This window comes from Girardinichthys multiradiatus, chromosome 22 (genome assembly GCF_021462225.1).
Source record: "Girardinichthys multiradiatus isolate DD_20200921_A chromosome 22, DD_fGirMul_XY1, whole genome shotgun sequence".
Lineage (NCBI taxonomy): Eukaryota > Metazoa > Chordata > Actinopteri > Cyprinodontiformes > Goodeidae > Girardinichthys > Girardinichthys multiradiatus.
This window is the reverse complement of record NC_061814.1, coordinates 21,497,438-21,511,439: the sequence shown is the minus strand read 5'-3', so window position 1 is coordinate 21,511,439 and position 14,002 is coordinate 21,497,438. Positions and strand designations below refer to the sequence as shown.

Genomic DNA, 14,002 nt, shown 5'->3' with positions numbered 1-14,002 from the left:
AGTCCTTGGCAGTGACGCGCCCATCTAGCACAAGTATTGGGCCAAGGGAATGCCATGATATGGCAGCCCAAACCATCACTGATCCACCCCCATGCTTCACTCTGGGCATTCAACAGTCTGGGTGGTACACTTCTTAGGGGCTTCTCCACACCGTAACTCTCCCTGATGTGGGGAAAACAGTAAAGGTGGACTCATCAGAGAACAATACATGTTTCACATTGTCCACAGCCCAAGATTTGCGCTTCTTGCACCATTGAAACCAACGTTTGGCATTGGTATGAGTGACCAAAGGTTTGGCTATAGCAGCCCAGCTGTGTATATTGACCCTGTGGAGCTCCCGACGGACGGTTCTGGTGGAAACAGGAGAGTTGAGGTGCACCTTTAATTCTGCCGTGATTTGGGCAGCCGTGGTTTTATGTTTTTTGGATACAATCCGGGTTAGCACCCGAACATCCCTTTCAGACAGCTTCCTCTTGCGTCCACAGTTAATCCTGTTGGATGTGGTTCGTCCTTCTTGGTGGTATGCTGACATTACCCTGGATACCGTGGCTCTTGATACATCACAAAGACTTGCTGTCTTGGTCACAGATGCGCCAGCAAGACGTGCAGCAACAATTTGTCCTGTTTTGAACTCTGGTATGTCACCCATAATGTTGTGTGCATTTCAATATTTTGAGCATCACTGTGCTCTTACCCTGCTGATTGAACCTTCACACTCTGCTCTTACTGGTGCAATGTGCAATCAATGAAGACTGGCTGCCAGGCTGGTCCAATTTAGCCATGAAACCTCCCACACTAAAATGTCAGCTGTTTCAGATTCATTGTCCAACCCCTGTATGTCAGGAGAGAGACCTGGCTGGCAGCCCAGAAAGAATGTTTCAAACTCTGATTCCATAATACCGCTACACAATGTCTTGATGGATTTGCAGTCGTGCCACACTCCCAGTTTGCAGAGGATTGAACAGTGTCCGCAGATATCTTCAAACCCTGCTTAAAACTTTCCCATACTCTCTGACCTGTCTGCTGCGTTTCTTGGTCTTCATGATGCAGGTTGTTCACTGATGTTCTCCAACAAACCAAAGCTTTCACAGAACAACTGGATAAATACTGAGATTAAATCACAGATGAACTATTTACTAATTAGGGGACTTTTGAAGGTCATTGGGTGTAATGGGTTTTATTTAGGGCTATCAGAGTAAGGGGAGTTGAATACAACATTATTAAAATTTTTATTTGTAAAAATGTTAAGACCCAACTTTCATTTTCCTTCTTCCCAATAATGTGCCGTTTTATCACATAGAACCTTTTGTTATGTAACAAAATGTGAAAAAAGTTCCAAGGTCAGAAATATTTTCACCAGACTATGTCACTCAACAGACAGAACCTGCACAGTGAGTGTTGTATCTTTAAAACAAAATTAGAGATGACAGTAACATGAATCAAGTAACATGAAGCATCTGACGTGTGTAACACATTGTGGGAGTTGTGAAATGAATGAGAGCTATTTAGAGGAGACAGGAACGTTAAACGGGTCGTGTCCTGAATTTAGATTGAACAGTGTGTCAAGCAGACTGGATCCAGGCGTACCTCAAGAACCTCATCTCCTCACTTTTGGTGTCGTTATCTGTCACTATCTTTGACGTCGTCACGCTGACCTCCACACCATCTACCATGAACTTCCGGGTCTTCTTCAGAGTCTTCTTCTGACGTTTTGACTCCTAACAAACATACAGAGATAGTTTTAGGCAAGAACAACAAGAACTTAATAGAGTAACAGAGTCTGAGGAGCAGGTAGTATTACCTGCATAGATATAGAACCCCCTTCTTTGCTTTTGGATAGGAAGCTAGAAATGGACAGATTGAGGTCGAGGCTGTTGCTGTCTGCAGCAGAGCTGCTTCCAGAGTCAGAGTCCTTCTCCGTGTCTGACTTCATCACAGCGGGGCTTCCATGCTCCATCCTGCTTTCTGAATCAGTTTCACTCTCCTGGACAGAGATGCCATCCTGGGAGGTGACCTCATCTGCAAGAGCTACTTTTTCTCCATCTTCCTTAACAGAGACATCCTGACAGCTAATTCTTTGGTCAGAAACTTCTGGCATGATTTTGACATCATCACTGACTTGATTAGATTCATTGGCCAGAAGATTCATTGGTGCTTGTTCTTGTAGTTCATCCTCCGCTCTGCTCTGATTTTCTTGGTTTGGCTGCTCTGACTCCTCAGGGATTTCGTCTTTTGTCTCCTCAGACGGATTTTCTGTGGTTTTGTTTTCTAATACAGCCTCGGCAGAAGACTCCTCCACACTAGCCTTGCTGTTTATATTTGTTTCTATTACATTTGATTGTATATTATTTGTGTCTACAATTTCAACTGTCTCATTGTTGATGTTTTCGATTGTGTCCTCTGTCACTTTGTGTTCATGGGTCTCCTCATATAAATCTTGGCTTTCTTCTTCACCCTCTCCTACTTCTTCTGATTTAGTTTTTCTTTCTGTTGCTGTGTCTTCAGGGATTTCTTGTGTTTCCACTGAATCTTCATCTGCTTTTTGTTTATCTTGATCTTTCTTCTTTTCGTCTTTTGTTTCTTGGGTCGTTTCCTTCTGTATTTCCATTTTCTCAGTCTTCTCAGCCTTCTGTACCTCAGTTCCTTCAACTTCTGAGGGACACTTTGAGGAATCTACAGGTTCCTCTGGCTTTGACTCTGCAGTCTTACCAATCTCCTCGGTTTGATTTCCATCTAGTTTAGCCTTTGCAGAATCTTGTGAAGTCAAGTCCTTGCTTGTCTCCATTGGTCCAGGGGCCAGATCTTCATAACTGGCAGAAACTTCATTGAGCTTCTCCTCCTCCGTCTTGTCTACTTCACTCGTTCCAAGTCCCTCATCAGAGAGCTTTTCGCTGGTCTGGTCTTCGACAGGCTCAGCTTCAGTCTTTTCTGTAACAGATTCCAGGGTGGAGGGAGTGGGTGGGACTTTGTCCTCTTCTGAGCTGGCCATGCTGACATCTGATGGTGCTCTTTTGTGGCCAGGACCTGCCTGATGGATAAAGAAATACAAATGTGTTTAAAATGGTTGGAAATATGACTTTACCACCTTCTTGATCTTCTGAAAATTTTTATGCAGCATTAAACAACAAGTGCATCAAAACATATCACAGTCCAGGCAGTTCTTGTGGATATGCACATTACATACTGTGATGTTGCGATAACAAGAAATTTGTAATAAAATGTGCAACCTTCACATAACTTTTAAACCACATGTTTTTTTGGCCTCTCAACCGAACCCCGTTAAAGAACCCTCAATGCAATTTAAACGCAGAACAAAAAAGGATTTAGAGGCTAGAAAAAGCAGTGGGACAGAAACTCATGTTGTGATGTGGCAAATTAAAGATAAATGCCATTATTTCAATATAAAATAATGTAAAAATTAACTTTATTTCCAGAAATGTGTATCACGTTTTAGATAAAGGAATATAATATATATTCTGCTAATTACATTTTTTTCAATACTCAATTTTCACTTTTCCATACTTATTCAGAAAATGATCCAGTCAAATGAATCCTATTCAATCCCAAACTTAAACATGATTTACCTACAGGTCCTTCTCAAAATATTAGCATATTGTGATAAAGTTAATTATTTTCCATAATGTCATGATGAAAATTTCACATTCATATATTTTAGATTCATTGCACACTAACTGAAATATTTCAGGTCTTTTATTGTCTTAATACGGATGATTTTGGCATCCAGCTCATGAAAACCCAAAATTCCTATCTCACAAAATTAGCATATTATTAAAAGGGTCTCTAAACGAGCTATGAACCTAATCATCTGAATCAACGAGTTAACTCTAAACACCTGCAAAAGATTCCTGAGGCCTTTAAAACTCCCAGCCTGGTTCATCACTCAAAACCCCAATCATGGGTAAGACTGCCGACCTGACTGCTGTCCAGAAGGCCACTATTGACACCCTCAAGCAAGAGGGTAAGACACAGAAAGAAATTTCTGAACGAATAGGCTGTTCCCAGAGTGCTGTATCAAGGCACCTCAGTGGGAAGTCTGTGGGAAGGAAAAAGTGTGGCAGAAAACGCTGCACAACGAGAAGAGGTGACCGGACCCTGAGGAAGATTGTGGAGAAGGGCCGATTCCAGACCTTGGGGGACCTGCGGAAGCAGTGGACTGAGTCTGGAGTAGAAACATCCAGAGCTACCGTGCACAGGCGTGTGCAGGAAATGGGCTACAGGTGCCGCATTCCCCAGGTCAAGCCACTTTTGAACCAGAAACAGCGGCAGAAGCGCCTGACCTGGGCTACAGAGAAGCAGCACTGGACTGTTGCTCAGTGGTCCAAAGTACTTTTTCTCGGATGAAAGCAAATTCTGCATGTCATTCAGAAATCAAGGTGCCAGAGTCTGGAGGAAGACTGGGGAGAAGGAAATGCCAAAATGCCAGAAGTCCAGTGTCAAGTACCCACAGTCAGTGATGGTCTGGGGTGCCGTGTCAGCTGCTGGTGTTGGTCCACTGTGTTTTATCAAGGGCAGGGTCAATGCAGCTAGCTATCAGGAGATTTTGGAGCACTTCATGCTTCCATCTGCTGAAAAGCTTTATAGAGATGAAGATTTCATTTTTCAGCACGACCTGGCACCTGCTCACAGTGCCAAAACCACTGGTAAATGGTTTACTGACCATGGTATCACTGTGCTCAATTGGCCTGCCAACTCTCCTGACCTGAACCCCATAGAGAATCTGTGGGATATTGTGAAGAGAACGTTGAGAGACTCAAGACCCAACACTCTGGATGAGCTAAAGGCCGCTATCGAAGCATCCTGGGCCTCCATAAGACCTCAGCAGTGCCACAGGCTGATTGCCTCCATGCCACGCCGCATTGAAGCAGTCATTTCTGCAAAAGGATTCCCGACCGAGTATTGAGTTCATAACTGTACATGATTATTTGAAGGTTGACGTTTTTTGTATTAAAAACACTTTTCTTTTATTGGTCGGATGAAATATGCTAATTTTGTGAGAAAGGAATTTTGGGTTTTCATGAGCTGTATGCCACAATCATCCGTATTAAGACAATAAAAGACCTGAAATATTTCAGTTAGTGTGCAATGAATCTAAAATATATGAATGTTCAATTTTCATCATGATATTATGGAAAATAATTAACTTTATCACAATATGCTAATTTTTTGAGAAGGACCTGTATTTATTTTTCACTTCCCCTTTGCTGCATCTTACCACGCTTTTAGTCCCTATTCTTGCTGCAAAGTGTAAACAGTAGAATGCTCATTCTACTCATAAAAACCATAAAATGACCCACCGCAGGAGTTTCAGGTTCTTCCTCCTCCTCTTCTTTGCCATCTTCAATCTCTTCTGTGACTTCAGCTTTGGCTTCAGCTATAAGCTCTCTAAGAGGTCTGCTATCTGTCACACTGGTCACAAAAGGATGCTACATGCCCCAAAGGTGACAAAAGGAGAAAGTTAACACAAAACAGAAACGTTTTTCTGTATGATGCAAATATTAGATCAGCTGACAAAGTAGAGGTGTGAAAAGCAACGTTGAACATTAAACTAACCTGCAGAAGCTGTGTTGAACTCCACCTGTTGTCCACATTTTTGTCCAGCGCTCTCCGCAGGAAGTCAATAAATTCTGGTGACCTGTTATGAAATATGCGAAAGGATGAGGTACTTCACTGCTAAAACACAAAAACAAAATTATATTTTTTCCCCTTGCAGCTTTCCATAACACACTGTTCACATAAAACAAATAAGATGATATCCTTTATCTCCAATCTGTTATCATTCCGGTGCCACCTCCTTTCTTCTCCAAATTAAACCATCTCACCAGCGAGAGGGGTGCATCAGAGTGGGCGGCTCGGCCTTGGCTATTTTCAGCAACACCCTCATGGGATTCATCTCGTGGTTGGGCGGCTCGATCTGTGCCAGCTCGATGAGCGTTACCCCGAGGGACCAAATGTCAGCCTTGAAGTCGTACGGACGGTCTTTGGAAGTTTCGCACATCACAACCTCCGGAGCCATCCTTCAAAATTCAGCCAATTAGTAGGGTATTAAAGGCAAGAAATAGATTTTAGGCTTATTTTAACTTTAAAGGGGAAAAAAAGCAATTAAAATGTTGCACATATGCATTCTATATAGACTTGCAAAGACAAGAAGCCTAAACAACATTTAATGCTGAGGATGTCCAACATATAGATCAGGGGTGCTCATTACGTCGATCGCGATCTATTGGTCAATTGCGGAGGCAGTACTGGTCGATCGCAGCGTGACGTTAAAAAAAATATTTGTCAGCCTATCAAACATCCCGTCACTTGAGTGACATACAGGGCAACCATTCAGATTACATGAAATGTGGAGCGGCATTTTCGGACTGTTCATGGAAAATACGACATCGACTTTCCGCTGAAAAGCCAGCTGAGAAAGAGAAAGGTGGAGGAACTAAAATCCCAGTTGTCCGGACAGCAGTCATTTTTCACTCAATAAACTTCAAAAGCGAAAGCCGCAACCGAAGCATCGTTCCGGGTGAGTCACGCCATCATTAAAAACAATAAGTCCTTCCAAGACGGAGAGATGGTAAAATAAGCATTCATTGAAGCAGCTGACTCAAGTAATTCAGGTAATAATAAAAATGTAAATAATTATTTATTATGTGTGTTGTGCAATATTGGCTTATTCAGTAATGCAAGGTACATCAACATACATTGTACATACAAAGAATCCTTAATAAATTTGAAAATAGTTATATGTTTTGCATTCTTGCAGTGGGTAGGTTGATCTTTTTGACTTGGTTGTTTTATAAGTAGCTCGCATGCTGAAAAAGTGTGAGCACCCCTGATATAGATGCATCTAAATAACAGAATAAATCCCTTTTTCTGTTACTTCACATGCAACTCCACCGCAGGAGATGAGATATTAATCAGAAGTAAAAAGGAGTGCCTTTCTATATTTAGGCTGCATGACTCACCAATATGGAGTGCCGATGAAAGAATCTCTTCTCTGTAAAGTGTTGGTATTTTTAGCCGACACACCAAAGTCAGCTGAAAGTAGAAATTACCTGTTATTCTTTTTTGACTCGATCAACCTGAAGCATACAGTGAAACAGCCAATGATTTTAGCAAGAGCAACGACCTTTATGCAAACCGACTTTGGAAAAAACTCCCAGTGTCAAACTAAATAAATCAGCTCTGTTAACTTTGCAGCTAGTTTTTCTTCACATTGCTTAGAGGGTGAAAGATCTATCATCAAATCCCTGGTGACCTGCTTGATAATTATTGTTTGCCAAGCTAACATCATGACCCTCTGCCTACAGAACATGAATCATCAGGCAGAAAGCAGCTATGTGTGCTACAGCAGTTATATGAATACTTGTGGAAAATGATGTAACTGATTTTGTGATCAGATCAGTGATGTATAAACAATACATGGGAAATGCATCACTTAGTTTTCTTTGTAACATTTTGAATAGACTGTCAATGAATCCATACAGGTTGTACAGTGCCCTACGGAAGCATTCGCACCGCTTGAATGTTTTGCACATTTTGACTTGTTACAACCATCCACTTCAATGAATTTTATTGAGATTTTATGTGATACATCAACAAAAACTATTGCATATTTATAAAGATGAAGGAAAATGATTAGTGGTGATCAACAATTTTAAAAATAATAGTCTTAAATGTGTGTTTAGATTCAGCTTTGCACACAAAGACTGATTTTTGCTCATTCATCTTCAGGATAGCTTAACACTCAGTCTGACAAATTGGAGAGCATCTGTTTACAGTAATTTTGAAGTTTTGTCTCAGATTCTGAAATGGATTTAGGTCTAGACTTTGACTGGGCCATTCTAATACATAAAATGATCTAAACATTTTATTTGTGGCCCTGGCTGCATGTCTATGGTCACAGCTCCAGTCTCAAGTCTTTGCAGCCTCTAACATGTCTTCATCCATGACTCTTCTACATTTAGACCCATACATTTTCCCTTTAGGTTTGACCAGCTTCCATGTCTCTGTTAAAATAAACCTCCCTACAGCATCATCATGTCTCACCATGGGGAGGATGTATTCAGGGTAATGTGCAGTGTTTTAGCATTTCGCATATAAGTGAAAAAAAGTTACATTTAGTCTCGCCTGGGCAGAACCTTCCACAGGATTGCTCTGTCTCCTACCCGGCTTGTAGCAAATTTTAACTTGACTTCTTATGGTTTTCTTTTATAAAATGGCTTCCTTCTTGCCATTCTCCAAAAAAAGGCTTTTCTGAAGTGCTCTTTAATAGATCCATTACTCAGAGGTCGTGGCTCTCTGCAGCTCGTCCAGAGTCACCATTGGTTTCCAGGTTTTCTTTTTGCTTTTGGATGATGAATTAAATAGAGCTTCATAGGATGTTAAAAGCTTAGGATATTGTTTTATAACCTTAATGGTGCTCTCCACACTTCAAATTATTATTTATAAAACTTTAAGAACACCAAGTATTCTTGTCATCCTATTTCACAACTGTGCATTTCTGTTAGCCTATCACATAAAACCGCAATAAAATGCATTGAACTTCATAGTTGTATCTTGACATAATGCAAAAAGGTTCAAGGGCTGAGAATACTCTTGCAAGCCTCTGCATTAGCTCACCACTGTGTACAAGTCACTAAATCAAGCTGCAAAATTTGTTTTTACCAAGTTTTACTTCTCCATCCAAGGAGAGGAGGATGTTTCCAGCTTTCAAGTCTCTGTGGATGACTTTGTTTTCATGAAGGTATGTCAAGGCCTCCAACATCTGCTTACACACCACTCGGATCTGGGGCTCCGTCAGGGGTCTCTCGAGTTCTGATGATCAAAAACAAGCACACTCAGTAAGCTGACACTAGGCCATCTGCACAGGTTCACATCAAATGTGATTCTGCGATGGTATCCAATTGGCATATGGACGTCCAACCTTATGTCACGCTGTATCGATGACTGAATGCATCAAAGTCAAACTACAGTGTATAATTGATATTTATCAAAGAGTATGTTAATGTTGAGTATGTTAACTTTCAGCTATGTCTAAAGTTCCTTTTTACAAGTTGGTTGTCTTAAAACATGACCAAAAACATGGGCCATAGAACTGGGATAACTATGAAACCTGAGCTACAAGAATTACAGGTCCTTCTCAAAATATTAGCATATTGTGATAAAGTTAATTATTTTCCATAATGTCATGATGAAAATTTAACATTCATATATTTTAGATTCATTGCACACTAACTGAAATATTTCAGGTCTTTTATTGTCTTAATACGGATGATTTTGGCATACAGCTCATGAAAACCCAAAATTCCTATCTCACAAAATTAGCATATTATTAAAAGGGTCTCTAAACGAGCTATGAACCTAATCATCTGAATCAACGAGTTAACTCTAAACACCTGCAAAAGATTCCTGAGGCCTTTAAAACTCCCAGCCTGGTTCATCACTCAAAACCCCAATCATGGGTAAGACTGCCGACCTGACTGCTGTCCAGAAGGCCACTATTGACACCCTCAAGCAAGAGGGTAAGACACAGAAAGAAATTTCTGAACGAATAGGCTGTTCCCAGAGTGCTGTATCAAGGCACCTCAGTGGGAAGTCTGTGGGAAGGAAAAAGTGTGGCAGAAAACGCTGCACAACGAGAAGAGGTGACCGGACCCTGAGGAAGATTGTGGAGAAGGACTGATTCCAGACCTTGGGGGACCTGCGGAAGCAGTGGACTGAGTCTGGAGTAGAAACATCCAGAGCCACCGTGCACAGGCGTGTGCAGGAAATGGGCTACAGGTGCCGCATTCCCCAGGTCAAGCCACTTTTGAACCAGAAACAGCGGCAGAAGCGCCTGACCTGGGCTACAGAGAAGCAGCACTGGACTGTTGCTCAGTGGTCCAAAGTACTTTTTCTCGGATGATAGCAAATTCTGCATGTCATTCAGAAATCAAGGTGCCAGAGTCTGGAGGAAGACTGGGGAGAAGGAAATGCCAAAATGCCAGAAGTCCAGTGTCAAGTACCCACAGTCAGTGATGGTCTGGGGTGCCGTGTCAGCTGCTGGTGTTGGTCCACTGTGTTTTATCAAGGGCAGGGTCAATGCAGCTAGCTATCAGGAGATTTTGGAGCACTTCATGCTTCCATCTGCTGAAAAGCTTTATGGAGATGAAGATTTCATTTTTCAGCACGACTTGGCACCTGCTCACAGTGCCAAAACCACTGGTAAATGGTTTACTGACCATGGTATCACTGTGCTCAATTGGCCTGCCAACTCTCCTGACCTGAACCCCATAGAGAATCTGTGGGATATTGTGAAGAGAACGTTGAGAGACTCAAGACCCAACACTCTGGATGAGCTAAAGGCCGCTATCGAAGCATCCTGGGCCTCCATAATACCTCAGCAGTGCCACAGGCTGATTGCCTCCATGCCACGCCGCATTGAAGCAGTCATTTCTGCAAAAGGTTTCCCGACCAAGTATTGAGTGCATAACTGTACATGATTATTTGAAGGTTGACGTTTTTTGTATTAAAAACACTTTTCATTTATTGGTCCGATGAAATATGCTAATTTTGTGAGATAGGAATTTTGGGTTTTCATGAGCTGTATGCCAAAATCATCCGTATTAAGACAATAAAAGACCTGAAATATTTCAGTTAGTGTGCAATGAATCTAAAATATATGAATGTTAAATTTTCATCATTACATTATGGAAAATAATGAACTTTATCACAATATGCTAATATTTTGAGAAGGACCTGTACAGTCAAGGGACAGAAAAACAAATTCCCACTGTGCAATAAAGAGTTAGCAGTTCTCTCTTGAGGAAGGTTACACAAAAAACTGCTATGAACTTCTTCCTATTTTGTTCAGTAGATGAGGGACTTACCCAGCATGATGGCATCGACTGCACCGCCAGCACAGAACTCAATCAGAATCTGAAAAAAAGAAAGACCATTAGTAAGAAGGTAATATAATACAACGAGGCATTCAGCTCCGAGGACCTTTATTGATTAGCCTGTGACGACATTCCAAAGAGCTAATCAATCAGATACTATCAGATCACCACGGGCTCCTACTCCAGACACACTTTTTGTTTTTTTCATCTTAGTGCAAAGTGCTTTAACACATTAAAATAATCTCTTACTGAAGACTGAAGATTACTACAGCATCTTTTACAAAAATCTAATGTGATGTTTAGAAATTAGAGTCTTATATTTAGACCAAATGTTTTGTTGTATGACAATGTTTAAAAAGAAAACAAGAAGTTGTAGTTTTGGTGTGTTATATCTTGGGCTGGCTGGTTTGTTCTCGGATGTCATTGACCTCACGGATCAACCTTTACCATTCTCAAGACTCAACGTATGAAAAAGGTTCCATGTTTTCAATGAAGTTCTGAGAAAATAGCAGCCCTTCAATAACAGCATACAATTGCACCTAAAATTATCCAAACCTCCACAGCAGATTATGGATTCTGGACTTTCTGATCATTGTCTGCTTCATCTCAATCCAACCTACTGGAAGAAATTAAAAATTTCTAAACCTAGGGCTCTAAGGGAGTGGATTGATGAGTTAAAGCAGATGTTACAGGCTTGCTTTGACTGCACAGATTGGAGAGTTTTTGAAGCCTTAGCCTCTGATCTAAGCCAATTCACTGACCCTGTGACATCATACACCAGTTTTTGTGAAGGCAAGTGTGTGCAGACTAAGAGCCTTTAAACATACAACCAAAATCAAAGTTTACTTCAAATCTGAGGAAGCTGTGTAGGAATAAGGAAGAAGCTGACAGGAGTAGGGACCAGGCCCTGTAGAAGCAGGCCACAAACAATCTGACCAAGGAGATCAGGGCAGCTAAGAGAAGCTACAGCGAGAAGCTAAAAACAGCCTCTCAGCTTAAGACCCAGTTTCAGTTTGAAACGGTTAGAGAAACCTCACTGCCTACAGGAGCCCATCCCTTAACCCTGAGCAGATTCCTCGTCTGGCAGACGACAATAATATCCTCTACTGTAGGTTTGAAAAGCAAACCTACAGTTTAGGTAAGGAACCACCCTCCTCTCCTCAGACCCACTGTCTGGATTTAAAATATCTTAGGAAGATCTAAATAGGCCTTTTCAGTGTCAAAACATCCCGAAGGCTCGAGGACCTGACAATGTCAACCCCCCTTATGCCCAAGAACCTGTGCTGACCACCTGGCAACCATCGTCACTCAGATCTTTAACAAGTATTTGGAGCTGTGTGAGGTTTCCTCGTGCTTCAAGCGTTTACCCATCATCCCAGCCCTCAAGAAATGTGCCACCATGGGATTAAACGACTACAGGCCTGTCACCCTGACTTCTCAGAATCAGAATCAGCTTCATTGCCAAGTTCGTACATACAAACAAGGAATTTGACTCCGGTACACTATGCTCTCTGGGTTTTCTTTTTTTTTTCCAATGCGTTATAAAGGTATATTTATGCATATATCTTTATGTCCTTAAATACATATATACAAAGGTGCATTTGCAACATCTGTATGCTGTTGTTTTGTACTATATTAAATGTTCATCAGAGAAACAGCCTGGGGGAAGAAACTGTCTCTGTGGCGGCTGGTTTTAGAGAACAGTGCTCTGTTCCGGCCTGATGGTAAAACTCTAAACAGTTGATGTGCAGGGTGTGTGGGGTCTGCAGAGATTTTAGCAGCTCTTTTCTTGACCCTAGACCTGTATGGCGGGAAGGTCAGCCCTGATTATTCTCTCTGCGGTCCTGATTATTCGTTGTAATCTGGACCTGTTTTGTGGATGAGCTAAACCACACTGAGATGGATGAAGACAGGACAGATTGAATGATGGCAGTGTAGAAGATGACCAGCAGCTCCTGTGGAAGGTTGAACTTCTTGAGTTGCCTCAGGACGTAGTCTCTGCTGGGCCTTCTTCTGAACACTGTCTATGTGTGAGGACCATCTCAGGTCCTCAGAGATGGTGGTTGATAGGAACGAGAGGTGATCCATAGCTGACATGGTGTTGAGGATGGTGATGGGGTGTATGGGGGTGGTGTTCTCCGAAAGTCCACCACCATTTCCACAGTCTTGAGTGGGTTGAGTTCAAGGTAGTTCTGACTGCACCAGTGTACCAACCGATCCACTTCCTGTCTGTATGCAGACTCATCACCGTCCTGGATCAGACCAATGGCAGTGGTGTCATCTGCGAACTTCAGGAGTTTCACGGATCCTGGCGTACATCCCTGGACGGTCGAGGTGTTGCAGGATATAGTGTAGACCTAAGTTGACAGCATCTTCTGCCGACCTGTTTGCTCGGTCCTTTGAGCAGCTGCTGTTAGAGCATCTGAAGGACATCACAGGTCCCCTGCTGGACTTCCTGCAGCTTGCTTGCAGGGCAAACTGTTTGGCAGAGGATGTTGTCATCTTGAGTCTAAACTTCATCCTGCACCACTTCGACCACCCAAGGACATACGTCAGGATCCTTATTGTAAACTTCAGCTCTGCCTTCAAAACCATCAACCTAGAGATCCTCCAACAGAAGCTCACTCAGCCCACAATGCCAGCCTTCACCTGTCAGTGGATCCCCAGCTTCCTGACTGACTGGAAGCAGCAAGTGAGGCTGGGGAACATCTTGTACCGCACATGAACCATCAGCACCAGCGCCCCCCAGGGGTGTGACCTCTTCCCATTCCTCTTCTCTGTGTACACAAATGACTGCATCTCAGCAAACCCATCTGTGAAACTCCTGAAGTTTGCAGATGACACTACTGTTATTGGTCTGGTCTGATCCAGAACACTGATGAGTCTTCATCCAAACAAGTGGACAGGCTGGTTCACTGGTGCGGTCAGAATCACCTGGAGCTTAACCTGCTCAGGACAGTGGAGATGATGGTGGATTTCTGGAAAACACCCCCTACCCTGTCTCCCTTCACCATCCTCAACAACACTGTGTGCGCTGTGGACTACTTCCGGTTCCTAGGAACCACCCATTCTAGAGACCTGAGATGGTCCTCACACATACACGCTGTTTG

The 14,002-nt window shown here is 42.3% G+C and overlaps 1 protein-coding gene across 4 annotated transcripts in view; it reads right to left on the bottom strand.

Annotated features, from left to right (window-relative positions):
- The window catches only part of slka (STE20-like kinase a), a 34,789-nt gene that overhangs the window by 14,292 nt on the left and 6,495 nt on the right, over nucleotides 1-14,002 (bottom strand). For all 4 annotated transcript variants that reach the window (XM_047351321.1, XM_047351322.1, XM_047351323.1 and 1 more), the window contains exons 3-10: nucleotides 10,884-10,932; nucleotides 8,680-8,829; nucleotides 6,978-7,050; nucleotides 5,841-6,035; nucleotides 5,572-5,653; nucleotides 5,316-5,444; nucleotides 1,802-3,028; nucleotides 1,588-1,718 (exon numbers count right to left, since the gene is read on the bottom strand). In XM_047351321.1, the coding sequence (XP_047207277.1) occupies nucleotides 1,588-1,718; nucleotides 1,802-3,028; nucleotides 5,316-5,444; nucleotides 5,572-5,653; nucleotides 5,841-6,035; nucleotides 6,978-7,050; nucleotides 8,680-8,829; nucleotides 10,884-10,932 (2,036 nt within the window). The remainder of the gene's footprint in view (nucleotides 1-1,587; nucleotides 1,719-1,801; nucleotides 3,029-5,315; nucleotides 5,445-5,571; nucleotides 5,654-5,840; nucleotides 6,036-6,977; nucleotides 7,051-8,679; nucleotides 8,830-10,883; nucleotides 10,933-14,002) is intronic.